At 37.5% G+C, this 18,592-nt stretch overlaps 1 protein-coding gene across 18 annotated transcripts in view; it reads right to left on the bottom strand.

Moving 5' to 3' along the window:
- ROBO2 (roundabout guidance receptor 2) overlaps window positions 1-18,592 on the bottom strand; it is a 1,625,448-nt gene that overhangs the window by 563,425 nt on the left and 1,043,431 nt on the right. The window contains exon 1 of one of the 18 annotated variants that reach the window (XM_078058875.1): window positions 13,309-14,370. The exons of the other annotated variants lie outside the window; for them this stretch is intronic. Coding sequence (XP_077915001.1) covers window positions 13,309-13,369 — 61 coding nt within the window. The 5' untranslated portion in view covers window positions 13,370-14,370. Of the gene's footprint in view, window positions 1-13,308; window positions 14,371-18,592 lie in introns of those variants that run through there. 18 annotated transcript variants of the gene reach the window in all.

Genomic DNA, 18,592 nt, shown 5'->3' with positions numbered 1-18,592 from the left:
GCTCTTGGGAAAGTAACACCTGCCACCCTTAACACTTTCTCATTAGATGCTTCTCTAAAATCTCAAGAGTACTGTAATTAATCGCTTTATCAAACAAACAAAAATGTGATTTGGATGCTGTGAAAGAGATCAGCTTAGACAACGTTTTGGATATAATGTCTAATATCACCTCTTAGTTTGATGGTCATCACAAACATCACCAAAATCTAAGATTGGCTAATTTTTTTTTTTTAATAAGTGTTCACTTGGGATATTCTCACCATTCAATTGTATCTTAACAGTTCATGAAACACTGTTTAAAAAAAAAAAAAAAAGACTATTTCAGGTAGTGAAAATTTAGCAACTTCTTTGTCTAAAGCTTTGACAATGTATAAGATCTAATTTGCAAAGGAGCCAAAGTAGTATGAAGACCTTTCTTGTCTGCCTTTTCCCCCCCATTAAAAACAGAAGGTATTAATCACCCGATTTCAAAGGCAGCTGACTGATGCTATTCACTGAGTAGGGCATTCTCACTAATGTGGCCCCATGAATAACTCTCAAGGCTTTTATTATGGCTCTGAGTGGACTCTTAGCAGCACAGTCTCCCTTTAGCAAACCCTCATCCCCTCAGGCTCCAAAAGGATTATAGATAGTGGCTGAAAGAAAGCATCATTGGTAAAAACAAAAGTTTTTAAAGAGACAAAAAATGGGAGTAAAGTGGACATATTGGAGACAAGTCATGATTCATGGCCTGTACTGTGTTCTGCCTCTCTTTCTCTTACTCAATACACTCTTTAGTTTTACTGCTGGATAAGAGGAGACCAGCCCAGTGCACTTCTCCTAGCAACCAATGTCAGTCAGCAAAGAAGGCATGTCATTTGCTCAAAGGGAAAACGGAAGAATTGGGGTCATACAAAGCCAGACACATGTTCTTTTGCATTTGATCCCAAATTGATTATCAAAAAGGATTCAGTAAATGCTAAATAATTCTGTTTTATGTGAATGTTAACAATCCATAGAACTAAATATCAGCTTGTCCACTTGCTATATAGTAGAGTTTCAAATGCTGGTCCAATTCATTTCATTCAAATGTTCAGTTTTTCTCTTTTCCAATATTCTCCCCACCCCCAACCTCTTATCCTTCACAGAGATTGCCCCTCCCAGGTACATCCTTGCACCTCCTGGACTAGTTCTAATACAAAGATTACATGTAAATTCCTATAGCACCCCATGTTCAGAACACTTAAAACAAATCCTAAGCCAGACTATAAAAACAAGGGTCTGCTTGTCTGACTGCGCATGCCATCTTTAGCTGCTGCTTAAGAAGATAAAAACCACTTTCTGAAAAGAAAAGTTGAACCAACGTGGAATTTAAACTTAACACAATGAGACACATTTACTGGGAGCCTCAAAAATCTGGAGAGAGTTTCATAACATCCAACTGATGAACATCACAGGTGTTACAGTTTAACTGAAAAGAACAATAATAATTTATAGCCTGGAAATTGTTCTTCTTAAAAGTTGCCTGTTGGATTGTGAGGCATCAAAAACTCAAGTTTATGCATATCTTAGAGCCATGTGTGTATGGGGCAGGGGGAGAAGAGGGATCTTTGCCCAAAATCTGCACCCACATGTTGTACATATTTTTCTCATTCTTTTTTCTTTCATTTTGTATTATGAGTCAACATTATCCAGGCTTTCAAATCACAAAGGCGGATTGAAACATTTAAAAATATACTTAGCTACAAAATCACCTACATGTTTTCATGATGGTGAGCGAGGAACTCCCCAGTTAAATCTGTTAGCACTTCTTTTCTGGTGAAATTATTAAACAGCATTTGTGAGGAGAAAAGGAAGCTGAAAAATCAACTGAATGATGGCTGAAGATTTGTGAGTACAGGGCTCAGGTACTATGGAAATACTCTTTCAATGTTAGCTTTTAACTCTTGAGAATATCACTGCAGCGAAAAAAGTAGTTCTGAGACCATCAAATTCATGTTCTAACTCTTCACGGTCCATTTTGCATGAAGAAGAAAAGTGCCGGGGAATTGCTCAGTTACCTGGCATTTTCTTTTTCAAAGGTTACATCCTTCTTACTCAGTTTCTCTTCCAATCAGTGATCCAGGTTGTGGGGGGTTCACATAATTGGCATTTGGGTGATGGCTTCTTGCTGTAGTTGTTGACATTCAAAGGTATTTTAGAATAGACAAGCTGTTGCATATTTAAGGAGGGGAAGGTGAAAATCCTTCCCTAGTTTAAAAGATCAACAATGAACTTCGTTGTCAATAAATACATTGTTATTTGACAATACCTTAAAGTTCACTTTAAAATAAAGATATAAACACATCTTAGAAGGCCTGTTGCCAGGTTCATACTGAATTTCCCTTAATTTAATGTTACCCTGAAAACTATATTCTATATGCCTAAATGAATTAGTTTAACTGTATTTTAACATTTGCCAACATTTGGAAATAAATATTATAAAACTTTAAAGTGTGCCCATAACCTTGATTTATAGAATTTATAACCTTTTCTTATAAAGAAAACTTCATTTAATTTTTTTGAAAATCAAAAGTTCCTTTTTTGATCATACCTATGAACATTTTAATTGTTTATAACTGTTGCATAGGTTTTAGACAAATCTTCTAAACAAAAAATGGTTTCAATTGGGGGTTCCTGGTTTAAACTTGAAAAGACATGTAATGGCATAATTGAGTTATACTCCATGTTCTCCAGTTCATTTCCAAAAAGACTTGGGACCAAAAACTAGGGGGAAATATCCCACATCAATCCTTACAATGGAAATTAAAAAGTGGCTATTACCTCTGTCTCCTGAGCTGAAACTGCTGGGTTGCATATGGTTCTAGTTACAGTGGCCATAAAGTAAGTACACTGGCTTAAGACTATTGTTTTCTCAATATTATTACATTTAATTCAATTTATTAATAAAGAAACCATGAGTTCCACTGGTCATTAATGGATAAAAGTGGATGTAAATTATAAGACTAGTGAATTTTACCTATCATCCGTATTCATGTCATGAAGCCCACACCAAAATACAGGGTTATACCCTACATGGATTGGACAATAAACTGATTATTTTCAAAGACAGATGTATACGGTTTTGGATAATTTTTTTCAGGCTAAATTTTCTCCTCCAATTGTACTCAAACATAATCATTGATAAGGCATTAAACTAAATTACTTACAATAATAGAATCTAAGGCTAAGTGGATTCTGGAGATTACACAGTCAGATCTCATCTTTTTTAAAGTAAGGATCTAAAGTCATACAATTAATTAGTAGGAAAGCAAAAACTGCAGTCTAGAGTTTCTGGCCACCCAAAGTGTGTGGTCTTCCACAATAGTAATGATATTGTCTTACTCAGATGATCCCCTCTGATATATACAACCGCTCAGTATGGAAATCTAATTAATAGATCATTGTCAAAATTATTAGAATCAATGTCTATACTAAATAAAAGCAGGATAAGTGGACTAGAGAAAAAAATATGAGAACAGACTGAATGTTGATATTTTAAAAATATTTTCTATACTAGGAGTGTTTACTTAGAACAAAGTAAGTTTGTCTTATACAATGTTGATCTTCATGGTACTCTATATCAAAAGCACCAAGTAAAAATATTCTGGATAACATGAAAATCAGTCAGTATGAACCAAAATGCAGTTTTACATGAGCGTGATCTGTTTGTTAACAAATTGCTATTTGTAATAGGCCTCTCTTGTTTATTCTTTTCATTCATAATGCCACTCACTTGGGAATCCCATTTGTTCTGTAATCAGCATATGATGCAATGGAAACACACCTGTCATAGCACATTTGTCACAGTTGCATAGGTGTGGCCACAGATGATTGCCCTTAAGAGGCAACAAAAGTTCTTAATCAGTCACCTGAAGACTCATGCTTGAAAGATTATATAAAAATTATCATGAAATGCATCTCAAACATAGTTCATAATTAGCTTGATAGCCAAAGTCCTCTGAAAATTACTTGTAGACGATACTGGAAAGGGAATAATGATATAATAAAAATAATAATAAATAACATTTAAATGGTTCTTATTAAGTACCAGGCACTCTTCAGAACATTTCACATATAATTTGTCTCTATATAACATATATACATATATATATATGTCTGTGTTTTCCTATATATATACACACATTTATTCCTCATACCAACTGTTATGAGATACATATTATCACCATGCCTATTTTACAGATAAAAAGGCATAAAAAGTTTAAAATATTTATTCAAACTCACTCAGTAGTGTTGGTTGACTGACTCTCTTTCAATAATCTTACACTTTGTGCCTTATGGACAAACTACGTTACAATTCAACTAGATTTCTTGCCTTACCCTTAGCACACCTTTGTCGTCTAGGTGCCATTCCTCCTATTATTCCTTTTGCTTTGATGCAATTTCCAATCTTTCTGCCTATTAAAACCCCCACTTCCTCTAAGTGACCTGTTTGATCTTGACTTCCCTCAGATTGCACCAGCTGGAAATCATCTATTCCTTCTCAGTTCCCACACTATGTTGTACATATCTTCAACGATTTATCAGACACTACTTTTCCTTTAGTGACTCAAACATGTGTTATCTTCTCTTACAAAGGGTGATCTTGTTGAAGGTGGGAACTATTCCACAGGTCATTATGTTCCTCACAGAGCCCACAGCAAGTTGCCGTGTTTATAAGTGGATGCTCAATAAGCATGTGCTAAATCAAGTAAATAACCTCAACCTATCTCAAGCTATTTCTCCTGTTGACATGTTCAGAAAACAGCTGGTCATTTCAGTAACAAGAATCTAGAACTCTTGTTAAAGAGTTCCAGGGCTGAGAAGTTAGAAATATCTCAGGAGAAGCATGGTATAGATATAAACATCTCTGGACCCTAGTTATAGCTCTACCACTAAGTAACAAAGGGATCTGTGACAAGGCACATAAAATCTCTGAGCTTCAGTTTTCCATGTGTCCAGCCAATGACAGAGTTGTACCGCATACCTGCAAAAACTTTTAGCTCTGAGATGCTATCATTCCATGATTTATATTTAACATTATTGAAGTCTCTGCTAAAAGGGAAAAGTTCAATTTTGGTTAATTTCATTTGTAAGACTTTACAGGGTGATTGGAGAAGACTTAGAAGACAATCACTGAAGAGATCAGAAATTAGTACAGGTGGGAATTTAAGGTATATTAATATAATATAAAATTGTTTCACCATAAAACACCATACCCAACTCATAAAGGCCACCCAATGCTTTCTTTCCAAGGCGAATTAAAAGAATCCATTCACCTGATACATTGCCAGTAGGAATGTAAAATGGTACAGTTGCTTTGGAAATGCAGTTCCTCAAAAGGTTAAACTTGGAGTTACCATATGACCCATCAACTCCACTCCAGGTACACACCACAAACAAATGAAAATACAGGTGCACATAAAGATTAGTACACAAATGCTCACAGCAGTAATATTTATAATAGCCAAAAAGTGGAAACAACCCAAATGTCCATGAATTGATTAATTCAAAGGATAAATGATATGGAATAGTACTCTGCAATAAAAAGTAATGAAATATTGATATATGCTACAACATGGGTGAGCCTTGAAAACATTAGACTAGGGGAAAGAAGCTAGTCACAAAAGACCATGCAGTATATGATTGTATCACATGAAATGTCCAAAATAGACATATCTACAGAGACAGAAAGCAGACTAGTGGCCTCTTAGGCCTGGCAAAGGGGTGGTGGAGGAGGAATAGGATATAGGATTTCTTTTGTTGGATAACAAAAAAGTTCTAAAATTAGATTGTAGTGATGGTTGCACAATTCTGTGAATGTGCTAAAAACCACTGAGTTGTATACTTTATGTAGGTGGAGTGTATGGTGTATGAATTACATCTCAATAAACTTGGGAGAAAAAAATATTTAATTAGTAAAATTTAGGGGTCTATATTGGCCCTTATGTCAATGTTTAAAAAAAATAAATTTTCCAGTTAAGACCCCTTTGAATTTTTTTCTTAAAATCAAAAGTAGGTCTATAAAGAGGGTCAAACCTGCCTAATTCCTGACTATACTTCAGTTTAATGTCAATGATGATAAACAGGGCCCTGGATATGATGATTGCAACAACAGATAGGGTAGGACAATGCCCTCAGTACTACTGAGGTATTACTTTTAATCTTCCTCTTCTTTTTCAATTATTAATGAGACATATATTTGGAGACTAATATTAGAAATAATCCACTTAATTCAATCTCTAAAAATTCACTTTCTGTTGCTAATGCATACATGGAAAGCTGCCCTAAATGTACAGAGAAGTCTCAATTTCTAAACTAGATATCATTATACAAGTCAACATTCCTTAGTGGGGCGGGAACGTGTATGCTCCTATTAAGGCACATCAGAATCATTTAAAAGAGTTCCCTATTTATACATGTACCGTCCAACAATGTGCTAAAAACACAGCAGTGTTAGTGTGGGGTTAGGAGGAGAGTGACCATGAAAACCACCATTATAGAAAATACTCTTGGTTTGATGGAAAAAAGCCTATCAAAGCAAATGGTCAATTCTATATCTTCTGACAGGTGAAAAGCAGAATATTAAATCACTGGAAATCATGATGTCTTTTGTGTCAAAATATGCATGTTTGAGAACTCTCTGTCTCTCACTAGACTCACATACACAGGTGCCCACACACAGATCCCAAAATAAATAAATAAACCTAGTTCAAATGGCAAATGTCTCATGTGTTGAGAAGGGCATGAAAATAAACATCTCAAAAGCACTCCATGAGCACATTTTAATTTATTCAACAAATATTTGAATATCTACTATGTGTCATCCAGTGCTCTAGGCACTAGAGGAACATTATTAAGCATGACAAACAAAAGTAAGTCTCTGCCCTAGGAGCTCAGTGGAAGAGTCAGAAAATAAATAAACATTTCTACCTATCTACTGTTGGGAGAAAATTCTCCATGGGTCTTTCATGTTTCTGCACATCTTGCTAACAGAGCCACTAATACTCTTTTGTTACAAACTATCTTTTCAAGTATATTTATATGCCAAATAGTCTTCTAACTGAGAGATGGACTCTCTTGAGAGCAGAAAGAAGATTTGCTTATTATTCAATATAGTCAAGGCAATGTCTTCCTCTGGGGCAATGGTTAGGCAGTTTTCCTTATTGCCTGTTATAAAATATTCAGGTTCCCAAGATCAGACTTCCTCAGCTGTGTGGCTAACCCACTATGTGTGCATCATCTACCTGGGCCGCACTACACGGCCTCCAAATGACTTCAGGGACAAGGTAAATGACAAGGAAACGAACATAACATCATGCTGCTTGCTATGGCATGACTAATGAAGTCCATCATCTCTGATCCAGATGTCTCATTTTTCCTCCCAGCATTCATGAAGTTGTGGCATTCTTAACTTCTTAGCTTGCAAGTAGAGTAAGGTGTCAGTCCCTTCATTGCTGTTTACACACACACACACGCACACACACACACACTTCCAGGAAGTGATAAGTGCTGTGAAAAAAAATTAAGACAGGTAAAGGAGGCAGCCCGATACTGTTTCAAGGGAAGTAATTTTAGATAGGGATGCCCATATTTCTGAAGAGATGATATTGGATAGGGACTTATTAAATCAATTGAAAGATTTGCCCATGCAAAAATCTGAGGAAGCACATTTCAGTTAGAAGAAAGAACAAATGCAAAAGCCCTAAGTCAGAAACAGAACATCAAAAAAGAAAGTTTTAAATCTAGGTGGGGGGGTGTGAGCAGATGAGGTCAAAGAGGCAGAGAGGGGCCTGAATAATCTTGTAAACCATTGTGAAGAGTTCTGAGTAGAAGCCATTACACGATTCTGGGCAAGAAGATGCCATTATCTTATTTATATGCTTTTAAAAGGTCCCTCTGGCTACTGTAGACAACTAAGTGGGATGGGGTAAGGGGCGGGGATTGGAGGAGCAGCAGTGGAAGCTGGATAATCATTTCTCAGGCTATTGTAATAGTCCAGTTTTTGACCAGGATGATAGTCGTTAAAATAGTAAGAAATGTTTGGTATCTTATTATTTGAAAATGCATCAAAACAATATAATGGATGGGATGGGGGATGGATGAAATAGGGGATGGGGATTAAGGAGGGCACTTGTGGTGAGCATAGAGTGATGTATGGAAGTGTTGAATCACTATATTCTACACCTGAAACTAATATAACACTGTGTTAACTAACTGGAATTAAAATAAAAACTTTATAAAAAAAAACCAATATAATGGATGCTTAGAAGAATGGATAAATGGATAGATATGTGGTAATCAAGCACAGTAAAATAATGCTAGAATCTAAGAGAGGATATCTGAGTGTTCACTATACAATTCTTTCAGCTTTGCTGTATGTTTGAAAATGCTTAAAATAAAATGTTGGGGGAACATCACAAATACACACATAAAATTGTTGGTATCAAGCTATATTTCAAAGGCTTTACTAACACGTTGGATATGAACTATGAGAATAAGTCAAGAATAATTTCTAGTTTGGGGTCATGAAAAGCTCTATGAATAGTGATCCATTTACTGAGTTGGAAATGACTAGAAAGAGAAGATTCTATCCTCAGCTTGAGTTTGATATTTTTCCTTTTTAAAAAATTGAGATATAATTGACATATTATATTAGCTTTAGATATGCAACATAAAGATTTGATATCTGTATACATTGCAAAATGATCACCACAGTATGTCCAGTTACCATCCAAGTTTGATATATTCTTATTAGCTATCAAGGAAAAATGTCAAGTAGTCATCTGGGTATGTCAAACACTATTCCAGGCACCGGAGATACAAGAGTATACAGAAGAGCCAAAGTGTATTCTCATGGAAGCTATATTCCCCCACACAAAGATTATAGCAATATGAGAATTATCAGCATTCAGATGGACTTAAGACCCATATGACTAGATAAGAATTCTTGAGGATTAAATGCAAATGGAGGAGAAAACACTAAGAATTAAGGCCTAGGTTATCCTAAAACAGTTTTGAGTTAGAAATAGGTATTTGGGATGAGAATACTATACATTAGATGCTATATTAGATCTCTGTGATGGTATAACATGTACTTAAAACATTGAAAGAATTGATGGGAATTCCCCCTTAAAAGACTTTGTGTAATCATTCATTCGTGCTTTATTCAATAATTTTAAAAAAAGAAAACCAATATCAATGTATTGATTTAGATTGATAGGTCTATACCTGGAAACACTGTAAGAAGCCAACAATATTTTTCTTCAAAAATAAATCTATAAAATGGCACTCTATAAATTTCCATTGTCTGTTTGAACTCAGATCAGTAGACTTCTGTTTGCCTAACTGGTAAAAGATAGGATCAATGCAAAATAAGTTTGCATAAAGTTATATAGTATTATAAAAGAAAAAAAGAGCCCAATTGGATATATCCAAAGGTAAAACATTATTAATGTATCTCCTTTAAAGGCAGATTTTCTAAATTGTTCTTCAAGAAACATATTTTCTCCACTCTTCAAATGTTTCTCTAATTCTTTCCACCAGGTCCCAAAAAAAAAAAAAAAGGAGGAGGAAAAGAAGAAAGAAATGAAGGAAAAGAAAAGGAAGAGGAAGAGGGGGAAGAAGAGGAAGACGAGGAGTAGAAGAGAAGTTGGAGAAATAAGTAAAAGGAAAATCTTTTTTTTCCCTAAAACTCAAAAAACCAAATTGCACATCAGACGTCAGTGTGTCTGGTCAGACTGCAGGAACTACTGAAGCAGATATCACTAGACACACACATCTCACATAACTAAGTTCCTTTCATTACTATATATGTATCCCAGTAGATGCAATGTGCTTACATATCAATATTTTGATTGTCTAAGATGCTATTTTATATAAGCTGCTCAGAGATGAGATGACCAGAATTATTATTATTATTATTTTGTATAATCGTGACTTTTTTTTTTCCTTTAAGATACTCTTTTTTTTTTTTTTATGTTCTAAGAAATCCTTTTCGTTTATGGTCCACATGTTGCCTAGAATCAAAGCTTATTCAAACAAAGCCAGTTTAAAGCGATAGCTACATAGTTGCAAGAACAAATTTCAGGTTACTTATATGCAATTTAAGTTCTGAAATGGACTACATATGGCTATGATAGTGAGCCCATTACTAAAAGGAACACTTTAGCAAAATGTATAAACCTATATGAGATTATGCATCTACACTATGCACACACATTATCGTTATCTCCCGAAATATCATGTGTGCCATTTTCATTTAAGAATAGTTAAAAATTAAAGATAAGAACATTATTCTCATTTTAAAGACATCTTTTCACAATTATTGCAAAATTACTAAATTGACACAATGCACAGGAAGTTGATGTAATTAAAAAGCATTGTGGTAATTTACGTTTACTTCCCTGTAAATGACTGTAGAACCATAGTCTCATCTAAAAATAAAGAAAATCTGGAGAACAAAAGCTAAACTCAATACATATTCTCCTATGGAACAGTAAAGAAAAATATGCATGTGGTTCATGAATCTGTATTAAATGAGAAAATCTTTATTTACATCCCAAATAGAAAAGTTTGTCTGGTTCTCAACTAACTTAATGTTTATTCTCTATGGATTCCAACAGACACAAGATACTGAAAAATCATAAATAATATTAGCACATATCTCCTAGGAGGAGGCAAAACTCCAACATTTTTCATATACTATAAAAATGCACATATAAATAACCCACCAAGCAAATTTCAATGCAAATCTATGTATCATTTGTCACTGAATAAAATTAATTTCTGTGTCTAGCACAAGGATAGTCAGTATATCTTTGAAATGGTACAAGCTTCTCTAAATTTGAAATTCATGGGGAGAATAAGCACACACTTATAAGAAAGGATAATAAGTAAATAGAAATCATAGAATCCTGGAAGAGAAAGGGCTTAGAGATCCTACAAACCAACCCTCTCATTATATATGGTAACGCTAGGTCTCAGTGTGTTGAAATAGCCTAGAGGGCAGTGTTGTCTACATCCCAAATTTTCGACGATCCCCATGGAGAAGCTGTCATCATTCTGGAGTGAACCAAAGGCAATCCAATGTCAAAGGTATGCTTTATGTACTCATTCAGTAAGTGCCCACAGCTTCCTTTGCTTTAGAAGTAGTAGATGCTAAATACAAAAACTAGTTTCACACGCACAAAAATTTACCATTACCTTTTCAACTTCTCAACTCTGGGCATTTTTCACTACACAACCATGAATTTTGCTGCATAATTGTGATCCAGACATAAACTTGCCCCTTATCTTATAATATTAAATCAGAACAAAGGTCCTAGGTGTGTCTCCTGGGTAGGAGGGGTGAGATAGGGAGAGAAGGAAGAGAAGAAGGGAAAGAGGAAAAGAAGGGAGGGAGTCAGGTTGGGAGGGAGGGAGAGAGGGAAGGAGAGAGATGATGCCTTGCTACTGCTGTTCCAGCAAGCTGGTTAATTGCATTTGTTTCATATATCTCCAAACACCCTGGTACATTAATTACATTCTGTAACACCGAGCTCTTCTGATTCCCTCTGTCACTTCCACTGAGCAATTTAATTGTATTCCTCTTAGCTACACACTAATTCAAAAAAAAAAAAAAAAAAAAAGAAAGAAAGAAAGAAAAGAAAAAACTCGGTGGTAATTCAGTAGTCTAATATACAGTTTATACATGCATTCCTGGTATTGAAATATGTAAATTCATGGTTTATGAGGATATATGATCAAAGTCTTCTTATCATGATAATCAAACACACTTGGGAGAAATATGAAAACCTTTCGGTTAGGGCAATGTAAATGTATTGTAAAGGTAAATGGATTAAAGAAGGAAATGTATGGTGACTGATTAGGTATGACTATAGATATTGTCACAGTGTGATTCACAATGATTAATTCCTACACATCAGCTACTTAGAAGGGAAAAAGAAAAAGCAGTGTGCCCACATGAATGCCTTGCCTCCTATCGCTGGGGGCAAAGGTACTCATGTAGCCTGTGATTGAAAACAGCCACTTGACAGTAGGTAAACTCATCTGTACCGCCTCATGTTTATAGAAAGCCTGCCTGTTTGTATCCTCCGATCCATTGGGTTCTGTGCAGCAGTAGCTGCGAGGAACCAGGATAGCTCCTACAGGCGGGCAGAAATAGGCAGTGTCCCAAAAATGAATTTGTCCACAATGCAAATGCTGGAGGAAAGTTTATGTAGCAACAAGCTACTATGGTGGCTCAAATACTTGGACCAATACACAGATTCTTTACAAGTATAATAGTTACAAACCTAAAGTCCGACAATCCACATTTTCAGGAAACAACAACAACAACAACATGCTCTACTCTTCTCATTAGACACATTCTTTACATTGATTCAAAAATTAAAGTCCCTAGAAGGCTAATACCAAATGTTCTTTCGACTTTCTTCTTATGAACAAAAACGCATGTTAATGATTACTTCCGCACATCATTCAAAAGAGCTACGTGTAAAAAAAAAAAAAAAAAAATTTGCAATCCTCTCAAAAGAAACTGACATCCTGTGAAAATATCCCAGGAAAGCATATCTGAACAAAAGACAGGAGAATCAGAGGCAGGATGCTGTCTGCTTGACAGACTGACTCAACCCAGAGGGAGACACCTACAGCACCTGTTCCAGATCCCCATTGTGTTTGCCACTGGGGACTGAGCTGAGTGTTCTGTGCCCACAGCCAGCCCACAGCTTATGTTTCCCCCTTCCTGGAGCCTCGCCCAGTCTCACTTTTGACAGTTTTCTCCCTATGATCTAAATTCCTGATTCTGATTTCACACTAGAAGAGCACTCAGCCACACACAAGTGATACCCATTGAACCCCGAGATACCCTGTCTCAAATTCCTAACCCACTGAACCTTCGTTGAAGTGTCTATTACTATTTTTCATCACCTGAATTTCTAAGCCAAAGTTCAGATACAAGAACAAACACCAAAAGGGAGTAGGCACAAGAGTATCCGAGAGATTTGCTTTAATATTCCTTTTTCTAACAAGACTGAGAGCCCATTATTTACTATCCAACTCCTCAATTAATTAAGTAAATTACAACAATAACAACAATAGGTGACTACTAACACGTTCCACTTGCAGCAGTTTAGAAACAAAGACTTAAAACCTCTGCCCCCCAAAAGCCCCTGTGCCTATTCAAAAGGGACTAACAGACAAAATGTCATTTTATTTATAGCCCACAACGCGCTCAGAAAGAAATGGTTTTTGGGGTGGGGGAAAAAGATAAAAGTATTTTTAACTTACCATCAACTCGAACATATAAAAATCCACAGAGCAGTAGTTGTGTAAACATCAGCCGACTCATTTTGACATATTAAAAAGGATCCAGATTGTTTTAAGAAACCAATCCCAGAGAGCAAAAGTACAAAAATAAGTATCAAAAAAAGAGGTAGGTCCAAAGTTTAGACTTTCCTAGATGCTAATTAAAGTCAAGAAGAGCAAATCGCAAGATCAGAAGGGGTCAGTGGAGAGATCTTGAGTGGGGCACATTTAGATCCATCCAAATTAACAGAGGGCACTCCAAAGGCTGCTGTATTTCCACCCTCTGGCTTCCTAAATTCCCACAAATTCAGCCCAGCCGGAGGGATTATTCAAGTGTGTCTAACCCTCTCTCCTCAGGGTCCATTACCATCCAAAGTCAAGTTCTTTCTTCAGAAGTCAAGAAGATGAAGGGGGAGGAAAAAGACCTAATTCCTAGAAAGTGTTCCACAAACTTGCCAGCGCGCTGCCGAAAAACCATTGGCCTGCCTACTGGTGTTCTTTCCCCGGTCTCCTTCTCGGTAGCAGCTCCACGTCCAGAGTTATTTTTTTTATTATTATTATTATTTTTTTTTTTTTTTCACTTAACTTCCATAATAAGGATGTGTCAGAGCAACACTTTGCAGGCGGGCCGACTTGGCGGGCCTCTCCTTTGCAGCCTCGTTGCCTCCCTCCACCACTCCCGTTTCCGAAAGAGAGGCAAAGAGAAATCAAGACGACTCGGGTGGAGAATCCGAACTCCTACGTGGTGGGGCCGCAAGGGAGGGAGGGAACGAGGGGCAGGGCTGAGGCAGCGGCCACCCCCGCGGTGCCGCCTCAGAGCGGCTGTGAGCCCCGGCGGCTGCGGGCGACTGCCGAGCCGGGCGAGTTGAGCCCCGGAGCCGGAGAGCGGGCGCGAAAGGGAGCGCGCGGTCCAGCCGCCCGCCGGGGTCGCAGCCGCGGGTCCCTCCGCTCCAGCCGCCGCCGCCGCCGCCGCTGCTCCCGCGGCCCCGCAGCAGAGCGTCCGCCTCCTCCTGCAGCTGCCGAGGGTGGAAGGACTTAGAGGAGGGAAGGCGAGGAGGCGGGAGGGGTGGGGAGGAATGAAAGCTGCTCGGAGTCTGCCCCGGGGAGGGGGGCGGGGGTGGTGAGGGGGTGCGCTGAGCTTTCCACCTCCAGAGTCCGCCGCCTGCACGTGCAGGGGGCGCCAGCCCGCTGGGCGGTCGGGGGAGGGGGGAGGCGGAGGGGAGGGGAGCCGAGATTCCTAGGGGGACGGAAATTAACAAATTTGGAGCCCAAGCCACCGGTCAACTCCTTCCCCCTCTCCGTGCCTCCTGATCCCTCCACACTTCCAGCCTCGGGAGAGGATAGGTGGGCTCTAGTCTCCTGCTTCTCGCGGCGTCCCGTTTAATGGGCAGGTAATTTTCTCGGTGAGTGATTTCATGGAAGCCCTTCCTAATTATTCATCCCTCCGTCTGCCGGAGATGCACGCGCTTTCTGGAAAAAGATCATCCTCCAGGACCCAGGGCGCAGCCTCATTACCCGTTAAAATCACACAAACACTCACTCTTCACCTTTTAGCAAAATGAGAAGCTGAGCGGGAGGGAGAAAAGGAACGGAAACAAAATATAACCACCTTTTGGAGCGGGAAGGTTGTGTGTAGGTGCTTCCTATGTCGTTAAAAAGGCACAAGAAAAAAAAAGGGGGGGGGGTTGTACAGAAATCTCTAGCCTCTACCGGCTCGTTTTAGCCAAGATCTATGGCCCTCTGAGGAATCCCGGGAGGGGGGGTGGCATCCCCTCTTATGTTACTCAGTTGCCTTATGATCCCTTAAAGATGAGTTTGACGCGGGTCTGTGGGACGCAAGGAGTTCAGCAGAAGATGCTTAGGTTGGGGAGAGGGGATCAGAGACTTGGGGGTGAGGGGTGTATACGAAGCCCTTCTCCTACAGAGACTAGCACCTCTGAAAGGAAATTCGGAAAACACAGGATGGAGGAAAGCTGAAAACCCACTGAGCTAAAAGAAGCTCAAAAAGAGCCGAATTCCAGCCCGAAGATGACAAACCCTGAAAATGAAGGCAAAAACCACCAAGTGAATGCCATCAGGACTGGGGATGATTATGGAAAGCCACGTTAGATCAAAGGGATGCCACGGTGCCCCCGGTGTGGCCGGTGTGGCCAGACCCACGTGTGATCACAGGCTCACTGGTAGCTGTTTGATGCTTGTTCCGGTGATTAGAAGGCGGGTTATGGGAACTCACGCAGGTCCCCGAGCCCTGCTAAATGCTGGATAGTGAGTCTTTAGTTCCCCCTACTGGAAAATATTAGGAAAGAGTCCCTCCGTTTGAGGCGGCTGCAGGAAGAGTCTTTTGTTTGGTGGATACATTTTGGTGTTGCCACTTAATTTAGGTCTCCCTTGGCTATTATGGAGGTGATATTGTGTGTTTCAAAAAAAAAATGGTCAGCGACGCTTAAGCAATTAGGAGAGTTCTATGGCATCTCAACATGCTCGGAAATTATGGTGATGAAATACTCTTGCAAAAGAATAAAACCACTTTTCTTGTGAAGCATTAAGAGTAATTTCAGCACACTTTTGATCTACATTATTTAGTTGTAAAATTTAAAAAGTGCATTAACGTGCTGAAGTTAAATCACTTGAATCCTCACAGTAATGATTCTGACCGTGTTACTGTTTTACCACTCTATGAAAGAAAGGCTAAAATACGTGTTCACATGTTTTTTGTTTTTGTTTTGTTTTTGTCTCTTCCCAAAGGGGCAAATCTAAAGTCTGGGAAAATCCCCAAATTCACTGGAGTAACATCTCTCTTATCTATCTATAATACTGAAAAATAACTGATAATTCTTTAAACATGTATTTTAAACCTTTGGACTAAGATTTAAAGTAAGGGACTATAAAGTCTACCTTACCCCTCCCCCCCACACACAATCTCTATCTCAATCAAATTTCCTTACATGTATTCAATAAAAATATTCTAACAATAGCATCTCCCTAATAAAAGAAAGCAGAAATTAAAATGATGTAGATTTTAAGCCCTTAAACTTCAACATAGATCTCAGAAAGGAAGATATTAGAACATTTCACCTGGAAGACTTTTCTCATGGCTATTAATTTATAGGACAAAAGATAGATTTTATTTTATACTTGATAGACTCACCATCTATAGATGCTTTTCCTTAAGTGATCTATAAAATCACTCAGAGGCGGAAAGGATGTGTATGGGAAGAAGGGGGGATAGGTTGGAGGAGAATGACCTACCATTTACTATTGCCCTCTAGGGCAGAAAAGTGTTGCCTCATATCTTACAGAAAGTTGTTCTTCCGTAGAGTATGACAAATGAGCTCATGGGGAGAAAAGGCTTATTTAAGGGAAATCCCTCTGGTTATATTTACTTGGCATTTTGGGCCAGGCATCATCATTTTGCATTCATAATACTTTATCAACTAAAAGTGACAAAGAAAGCCCGTCATTTCTGCCTGGTGCCCCTTTTTGCTAGACGCTACCTGCATTATGTAATAATGTCTAGAACAAAGGAATTTTGGAGTCCATGTTTTCTGCTTTTCTCCAAGATAAGTTCATAAGTGATATTTTAAAAGAATGTTTTGTCAGTATCTCATTTGATATTAAACATGATTCAGGAAAACTGATGTTATTTATTTTTTTTTAAATCTCATACCAAGTGACGGCTTAAGATTATGAACAAAACTCTCACACTGTCAACAACAGTGAGAGTCAGCAGACAGAAATGTAATACGGACAATGTTAAGTCCACGGGGAACAAAGACATCTCCTTCTGGGAGATTTGATAAGATCCATATTAGAGAAATGTGTATATTTCAATTAAATTTAGCACACTTACAGTGAACACCGTCTATGTAAAAAATTGATTTCCCACCCTAATTTTTTTCTTAAAGTAAAGGAAAATCTTTAAAATCTGAACATTCTACTAGAAGTTGGAAATTCAATTTTAGCAGTGATTTAGCTTCAAAAGCATTTTGTTAAGGTTTTCAGTAAGACAAAAAGCTAGAAATGGCTTAGAACAATGAAGCCCCACCACCACTAAATCAGAGAGTTTAAGATACAAAAAATTAAGTGGCCTGTTGGTTTCAATATCTTTCCAAATCCAAATTGTCTTTTCTTCTCTAAACAAGCAGCTGAATAGAGAAATGTACATAGAAATCTAGGCTCCTTTTATGTAAAACTTGGAATGGTATTATTATGTACTCAAAATGTGCCTACCAGATAAATATATATTTTAATACATCTAAAGACAACTGTGTGTAAGAGACTATAATTAACCCTAATTTGGGTAAGGTGATCAAATGGCCTTCTTTGTGATTGTACTTCTAAGTTGGCATTCATGGAGAACCATAAAATACTCATCTGAAGGCAATCTGCACAATATAAGATGGAAAATATTAAATATTTCTTTTCCATATCAGATTTTTCAAAAATGTGGCATAAATGGAAAAACCCCAATCCATTTTTTTTCACTTTCCAATATACTCTTGTTATAATTGTCAGATAGTATATACAGGCAAATCAAAGGTTTGATCCAGGATGATCATTTTAATATCTGCCACCATGTGGTGAGCAGTTACTCTGTGTCAGGGATTTTTCTAGTTTTTAAAAATTCATCATAGTGTTTAATTCCTATAAAAGTTTTATTATGTGGGTGATATCATTCCAATTGTGCAGATGAGATTACTGAAGATTAGATCTCTTACCCAAGTTAATAAAAGGTGCAATACTCCTTTGAATCCCGATCTGACCACAAAATCTATGCTAAGTGTTAGGTTCTGTTTCCCAGGATTAATTTGAGATACCTTCCACATTATAGAAACACGTTAATAAATTGCTTTGATTGATAAATTTAAGAAAATCCCTGATGCGCCCAAAATACAGAAATATGTAATCAGTTTTTGTTTTCAAAGTTGAAGAATTTTTTTAAAGCCAAGAGATCGCCATGTGTTATCTGTTCAGTTTCAACTTATGTTACTTTTTGTTGCACTCCACCTTGTTTCAAAAGTGATTTGAGAGGACCAAAATAGATTACTTATTGTTCTTCTGAAATATGTTCCAAGTATCTAATTGCAATCAGTTCACTTTCAAGTATTCATCAATATTTTTATATACATAGTAAGTCTGCCTTCCTATGTATCTATTGATGATTCGTACCTTGGTTGCATTACCTGTAATTCTTAAAATACTCTGTTTTTAGAAATCTGGAATTTAAGGTGACTAATATATGGCAATCTTTCATAAAAATAAAGTG

Source organism: Halichoerus grypus, chromosome 1 (assembly GCF_964656455.1).
Source record: "Halichoerus grypus chromosome 1, mHalGry1.hap1.1, whole genome shotgun sequence".
In the NCBI taxonomy this organism is placed as follows: Eukaryota; Metazoa; Chordata; class Mammalia; order Carnivora; family Phocidae; genus Halichoerus; species Halichoerus grypus.
The sequence above is the reverse complement of the archived record's forward strand: the minus strand, read 5'-3'. Positions and strand labels throughout refer to the sequence as shown.